Here is a 7,428-nt window from a genome sequence, read left to right as displayed (position 1 = left end):
GAAACCGCGTTATATTGAACTTGCTTTGATCCACCGGAGTGCGCAGCCCGGCCCCACCGGAGCACTGCTTTACCGCGTCATGTCCGAATTCGTGTTATGTCGAGTCGCGTTATATCGGGGTAGAGGTGTATTATCAACTAGGGGCTTGATCCTATCACCCTTACTCACTTGGGGAGTAAGATTGTATTTTACTTCTCAGGTAGTCCCGTTGATTTCAGGGAAACTACTCATAGCGTAAGGTATAGCTCCGTATGAGTCAGTGTGATTGAATCTGGCCCTCAGTAGAGGAACACCTAGGGTGTCAGAGGAGGCATTAGTGATTCAGATGGCTCTATGTCTGTACTGATCCAATGCCTCAAGGAACAGTGCTGCCGGGTGGGGTTGTGTTTTGGACAAGATGCAAAATAATATTACTTGGTATCATGCTTTTTCATCCTTAGATCTCAAAGCCCTTTATAAACGTGGGCAGATATTATTGCCATATGATAGCTGGGAACTAAGGCACAGCCAAGTGAAGTGACATGTAGGACAGGCAGCAAGTCAGCAGCGGTACTAGGAACAGAACCCCAAGGAACAGACCTCCAAGTTTTGCCAGTTAACGCCTATGTGAGCCACCTGAAGTCAGTAGAGCTTCCCGGGGTAACTGAGGAGACTGTGGCATTGAAGTTGTTAATAACAAGATGCTGTAATATACCTAGTCGGTGTTTTGATATGTGCTTTGTATGGCTCTGTAGGCGATAAGAAATACGGTCTTGATTACCCATCAGCTGAACAACAACAACAAGATAAAACAATTAAAGCCTCTTCTATCCCTCCCCCCGCCCTGTCTCAATACACAAGGCTGTTAAAGATGCAGCATCTGACACGAATGTAAACAAACTTGCACACACAAATCTGTGTGCCGGGTTGTCTCCTGCCAAGAACAAACAAGTAATTAAAATCTAGTTAAAATTCCATTTCCTCTGGTACGTGCAGAATGAAGGATCAATGAGTTAACTGATCAAACAGGATCAGACCCTTTCATGCTTTCCAAGATCAAATGCATGTAAATATTCCTGCCTTGCAATGCATGCTTTCTGCAACTCCAGCTCCCTCCATGTCCCAGATGTGTTTCTGAGAATTTCAACCTGCTTGTGTTCTGGTGGGGTTTTTCTTTTCTCTCTTTCTCTTTCTCACACATGAAGGGAGGGGAATTGAGTATTGAGCATGCTCTGCTTCTGACTTACTCTGTGACCTTGGGCAACTTCCCTCGCCCCAAACACAAGCCTTATTTACCTGTCATGCAGGGAAGTGGCGAGGATATTAGTACAGGGCTTTGGGGAGGTAACACCCTCTAAGTTAACTGTTGCTGCCCCTGAATCTAGACGAACATTTGAAACTGCTGCAGGTCTAAGAAGTGTTTTGCAAATAATGTTATGCCATGGATCTGTTACTCAGGGCTAAATCCTCAGCTACCTCATCAAGCATCAGTGCATAGAATAGCCAGCATCAGTACATAGAAATTGCCACGCTTAATCAGACCAGCTGTCTGTCTCCAACAGCAAGGTGCAAGGCACCCTGCACAAACACCACTCAATGGTGAACCACTGAGGTTGCAGTATTTCCTGTGCCACAGCTGCCTGGAGGCAGTGGTGAGCAATCACTGGTGGAGCTGTTTAGCAGCAGATCCCATCCGCATACCTCTTCCCCCCACTCGCTATCCTTCCAAACGCTGCTGTGCAGGGAGCACCTCCAACCCCCAGAGATGGATTCCGTAGCTGCAGATGCCACAAACCTTCTCCACCGCAGCACCACCGCTCAAGCAGCAGCAGAATCACCCCAGGTGCCCTGCATTAGGTCCCTCTCCCACCCCCTCAGAGTGGGTAGGGTTTCCCACTTTGCAGGAAGGTAGTGCATAAGAGCAGTGTGGCAATTAACGAATTAAACCAGTAAATATTTATTTAGCAGGGGAAGGCATGATAGCTAATGGTTGTAGTTTTCCTTCAAGGATTCAGTTTGCAGAGCAGACGAAGGCAACTCCAGATCCCCATCTGCTCTTCTCCTTTCCCATTCCTCGCACATGGAGAACTGCAGCTGACGTATGTTAATCCACGGCTCCGATCAGACGGTTCCTAATAAATAACTACAAATAAATGCCAAGGAGTTGTCTCCACATCTCCGTTCCCCCCACCCACAGCTTAATGACATTGTATTTTATTTTCTGTTTAACTTCAGTTCCAAATCCTTTCTCCCCCTGCCCCCATCCAACCACCGTGCTGTGTGTCTTTCCTATCACACATAACCAAATATGGCAGCTTTAAATGGGGCTGTCATTTTTCTCAGTTTCACTTGTTGTGATATAATCAAGTATGGATTTCTGACACGGGGACTCTAATGGACTTTCTGACTCACGGGCTGCTGAGAGTCTTCCCCGCCCCCCGATCTTTGTCCAGCCAAGGGGATACTGTGGAGAGAAGCAGAGAATGAACATGAGCTCTAGACAAGTGTTTGGACCAGGAAGGGGGCTGTTTTCTATAGGGATCTGGGGGCAGGAGAGTATTATTTGTCTTACAGTAGTGCGTGCTGAGAGCATGGTCCCATTGTGCTGGGTGCTGCATAGACACATGGTGAGTCCTGGCCTCCAAAGACTTACAATCTAAGTAGACAGGACAGACAAAGGGTGCCACAGGTCTTACAGCAGGTCAATGGAAGACTCCCACAACACCTCATGCTTTTAGCTCTACAGATTCCCAATTCAGTCCTCAATGTTACAACTGTCCCATGTGCAAACATTTTGGCTTTGACCTGGCACAGAGACCAAGCGGCTGGGCTGGCTTATAAAGAAAAAAAGTGCTCCCCTCCCAACAAGGTGCAAGAAATAGAATTTATGATTCCTCGCTACGTCGGTGAAAGAAAGGACCGAAAAATATCCCAAAGAAAAACACACAGCAAAGGTGTTACTATAAATAACTATAAACAGCATCAAGAATGAACCAGAGCTTCCTTATAGCTAAGCCTCCCTTTTCCAGAGGTGTTGGCTGCTTATTTCAATCCAGGTTTTTGTGCCTTGGGCTAACTTTTGAGTCCCGTTGGCGAACTTGCTGCACCTGTGCTTCCTGCAGGGTTTGCCAAGCTGGCTCTTCCAATGAGCAAGAGCAGCATCCGGCAGCCATCAGTAGCTTTTGCACAGGAGTCTATGTGTAACCCACTGGTCAGCATGTTAGACATCTCCCCACTGTTCCTGTTTCACAGATGTGAATCTGTTACATCCTGGAGTGCCTGGTTCTCGAGTCTCTAACAGCTTGAGCTAATATATTCAGTTCTAGAGGTCCGCAGTTCATTTCCAAGTGTCGGCTGTCCTCCCTCCTTGTTTTCTAGAAAAGATAAAGACAGACAGAATATTACAATGGGTAATGAAAAGAAGAGAGAGGAACCAAAGATGAATGTAGTCTGTTTCACGGTTCATTCCTATCCCCATTCACTTGCACGTTGGATCTGGGGGTTTTGATTTGGTCCATCTGGACTTGAATTTGGGCCTTGGTTTGTTTTATAAGGCTCTTGAGATGTTATGATAGACCTTGTTGGAAATGGGATTTTGGAACACCACCCAGAACTAGGGCAAATTAAGCAAAAGGGGCTTTTTCGCTGAAAAATTGGAGTTATTTTTTAGCAAAATCCTAATTGGTTTTGAATTCCCAAAATTCAAAAATCTACGAAAATCCATTTTTGCTTCAAATTAGGCATAGTTCATTGGGAAACTCGCCTCTGCAGGACAATTTCCCTTAACAGTCACTGACATGTCTCGGCCTGGAAAAAATATATTGTGGTTATATTTCTTGGGGAATTTTGGGGGGGGGGCGGGGAGAATTAATTGCTTTGGGTTTAAAGACAGCTAAAAAATCGGGAGTTTGATTTGTGAGGGAAGCGGGTTTCATAGGGGTTAGGGGTCAAGTATCAGAGGGGTAGCTGTGTTAGTCTGAATCTGTAAAAAGCAACAGAGGGTCCTGTGGCACCTTTAAGACTAACAGAAGTATTGGGAGCATAACATCTGAAGAAGTGAGGTTCTTACCCACGAAAGCTTGTGCTCCCAATACTTCTGTTAGTCTTAAAGGTGCCAGAGGACCCTCTGTTGCTTTTTATAGGGGTTAGGGGTTATTTATTGTTGTTATTACTTTATGTAGTGCCACACCTGGGCAAAGTAAGCCAGTGGACTAAGGGGAAAGTGAAGTGGCTCTCTGTTGAAGATGAGTCCCGTGTAAAGCAAAAAATCTCACAATTCAACAGCTACTTCACTGGAAGTTCTTTCTCTCCGGGACACACTGGGGGATGACTGCTCAAGTGAGCCGGATTGAGCAAATGCCAGTATATGCTTGTGGGAGGCATCAGAGTGAGGTACCAATAAGGAAGGTACAGAGAACTCAGCTGAGATTTAATAGAAGGATCCATATACCAAGTCTCAATGTCCATCTCTCAGAGCTTGGAAATGATGCAGAGAGGGTGGAGCAAAGGCCATATCTAGTCTGACTTTAATATAAGAAGATCTAAGTCTCAGCTGGCTTCAAGATTACAAGTGCTTTAGGAAATCGTACACTAGGATGTTTGGTGAGCGTGTGAGTGACTTAGCCATCTATGCGGAAGTTGTAGATTCCCACAAGCGACAGGTCCAAATCCTAACTGGGTCATCTCAGCTCTTCATCCTTCCATAATGGATCGCTGAGTTGCATGCTTTTTCCTGTGTGTGTCTTTCTGCTGAGACCTTAAAAGCAAGTAGCTTGATTTGCACAAATGCTGAGCACCCACAATGCCCACGCAGGTGTCAGGGGCCCAAAATCTCTGAATAACACGTCACAAGATGCTTTCTTCTTTGCATGGATATTAAGGAACCTATGGAGCTTATTCTGAAAGAGCAAGTCTTGACGCCAGTGTGCTTTGCCTCATTTTTTACTCCTCCCCATGGGTATGCAGCATGCAGTGGTGCTGATGGATTGTAGCTCTCTCTATTTCAGAAGCGCTGCATCTGAGTGGTTTGGAGAGGAGTGAGAAAAATTCTCAGCAAATTGGGACATGCTTAATATTTGAGATTCACTCCAATAAGAAAACTTCATGAAATTTCACAAATTTTTCTGCTCAAAAATTAAAGTATTTTGAGAGAAAAACAGCCTATTTTTTCCAGCAGAGGAGTGTCTGTTTTCAAACAAAGGTGGCTTTGCAGAGAAAACTTGAAATTCAGACACGTTTCCTGAGATAAAGTAACCATTTTACTTAATTTTGCAGAAAAGGAACATTTCAAGGGCTGGAGAAACAACATGGCAAATATTTCTTTTTCATGTGAAACTTTATGCAAACATTTTCTCCACTTCTCACTCTAATGGGATCTGATGCTCTTTTACTCACCTACAAATGCTCCCATTTACCACTACCTGGCTGCTATGTAAAGATTATTTGCATAAGTAATGATTGCAAGATCAGGAAATTGCACTTTTGAGATCCTTCAGGTTCACTATAGAAATGTAAGATAAAGATATTGGGTCAACTACCTCACAGGTGTATCTCCAGTGAAGTCAATGGAGTTATGCCAGCAGTAATTTTAGCCCATAGGGATATAAACCTTCATGCTTCAAGGTATATGTCAACCTCTAACTAATGAGGGTCAGGAAGGAACCGTCCCTAAGGGTAGGTTTTCCCATTACTGCAGGGTTTCTTGCACCTTCCTCTGAAGCAGCAGGTTCTGGCCACTGTCTGAGACAGGATGCTGGCCTAAGTGGAGCCCTGGTCTGATCTGGTCTGGTGATTCCCATGTTCCTATATTCCTATTATAATCAAAGTGAAGGGGTAAAGAAGAGGGCCCTACTGGGAAATACATGTTGACTGGTGAGCTGCTGCAGAGCTTAATGCCTTGTTCCTTTTGCCCTCTGCTCCACCTGCATCTCCTCCAGATCATTTACTGATCCCTTCTCTTGTTTGCCTGCATTAATCCTGCGTTGCTCCTGTGATATTTCACTGCCGGTTCTATGTGTTTCATTGTGTTATTTTGCAGAATGGACTTTTTGATTTAAAAAACAAAAACCCGCTGGACTCTTTTTGTCTCCATCTTAGGGGCGCAAACCTGGCTACTTCTCTTTCCTGGACCCCTTTTCTCCTGGTGTCTGGCTCTTCATGTTACTTGCCTACCTGGCTGTCAGCTGTGTCCTCTTCCTGGTTGCTCGGTACTGTTACTTTTATTCCAGTTCCTTTCCCATCCTCGTGGTGCCACCTAGTGTCAGAATTTGAGAACTCCATGGGGGGGGGCGGGGGGGGGGTAGGGTGGGGGGGGGCCTCTGGGAGCAATAGTATCGGGGGTTGAGTGTCAGATCATCCACCACCCACATCTGTCTGTCTTTGCTGTTCAGACACATGCGCAAACACATGCCACTGATGCAAATGGCAGTCCTGTGGCCCCCAGTGAGAAGTACTGGCATCATCGCAATAAGACAGGGGCAGTAGTAGATCAGTCAGATTAGCATGTATTTGGCTGCATTGGCATCAGCCAGTGCCGGCGGCAGCTTTAAAGTCTGGAAGGGGGAGGTTTGAGGTTAGGTCTCATGCAGCACAAATGGGCAGAGCCTTGCTCTGTTTGCATGCTAAATTCATCACAGAGAAGCCCAGCTGAGCGCTTTCAATGGGAACCGTGACGGCCAGCAAATCCGGACAGATGGCAGGATGTAGAGATCGTCCTCGGAAAACAAATTCACAAGCGTTCCCAGGATCTCTGCTGGTTTCTCTACCTTGTCAGGGCCCTGACTGTACAGAGATTGGAAACAGCATTAGCATCTTTCTGGAGATTCACAGTTTAAGCACTGGTTTTGCTGGACCAGTGTCAACTCAGGTTACCTGTGGCCAGGTGTAATCATATTACTGAAGGCTCCTCGGCAGTACTTCTCCAGTTGTGGAGGGGGGGACCGTGCTACAATGCTGTTTTCCCCTGACCCAATAATAGCATGGTTCTTTTGGGAGCCTAGATGTTCTCTATGTCCTGGCAGTGCGCTAAAGATTTGCCCAAGGGCACTGTTTCAGGGCATGGCTAATACCCAGCCCTCGTTACAAAATGGAACTGTGTAGTCACTGGGTCCCCTGGCCTGGCTGGAGTTGTAATGTTGACAACATTTTCAAAATCGTGTTACAGCTTCAATAACACAGCTCTGTAAACCATTTAACAATGCACTACGTGCACTGACATTTGGAGCCAGGGTACCCTTCTGTACATGTTTTAAACATGATTCTCTAGAATGGTGCTTACATGGTTTCTGATCTCAGTGGAGGAAGATTCGTAGAAAATACTCTCCCAATGTGCTCAGGAATTTGTAGCTCACTGCAGAGCCGTTTGGCCCTTGTGATTGGCAGAAACGCTTCTCTCGGGACAGCATTTCGCTGTCAAACATCCAAAGAGAGGAAACGCTACCTCTCTGGAGT

General features: G+C 45.8%; 1 protein-coding gene across 1 annotated transcript in view; it reads left to right on the top strand.

Moving 5' to 3' along the window:
- GRIK4 (glutamate ionotropic receptor kainate type subunit 4) overlaps positions 1 to 7,428 on the top strand; it is a 179,217-nt gene that overhangs the window by 159,938 nt on the left and 11,851 nt on the right. The window contains exon 13 of the mRNA XM_029912896.1: positions 6,076 to 6,185. Within this exon, the coding sequence (XP_029768756.1) occupies positions 6,076 to 6,185 (110 nt within the window). The remainder of the gene's footprint in view (positions 1 to 6,075; positions 6,186 to 7,428) is intronic.

Source organism: Terrapene carolina, unplaced genomic scaffold (genome assembly GCF_002925995.2).
Source record: "Terrapene carolina triunguis isolate 2854851 unplaced genomic scaffold, T_m_triunguis-2.0 Scaffold374, whole genome shotgun sequence".
Taxonomy (NCBI): Eukaryota; Metazoa; Chordata; order Testudines; family Emydidae; genus Terrapene; species Terrapene triunguis.
Note: the sequence above shows the minus strand (reverse complement) of the source record. Positions and strands in the feature narration are given on the sequence as shown.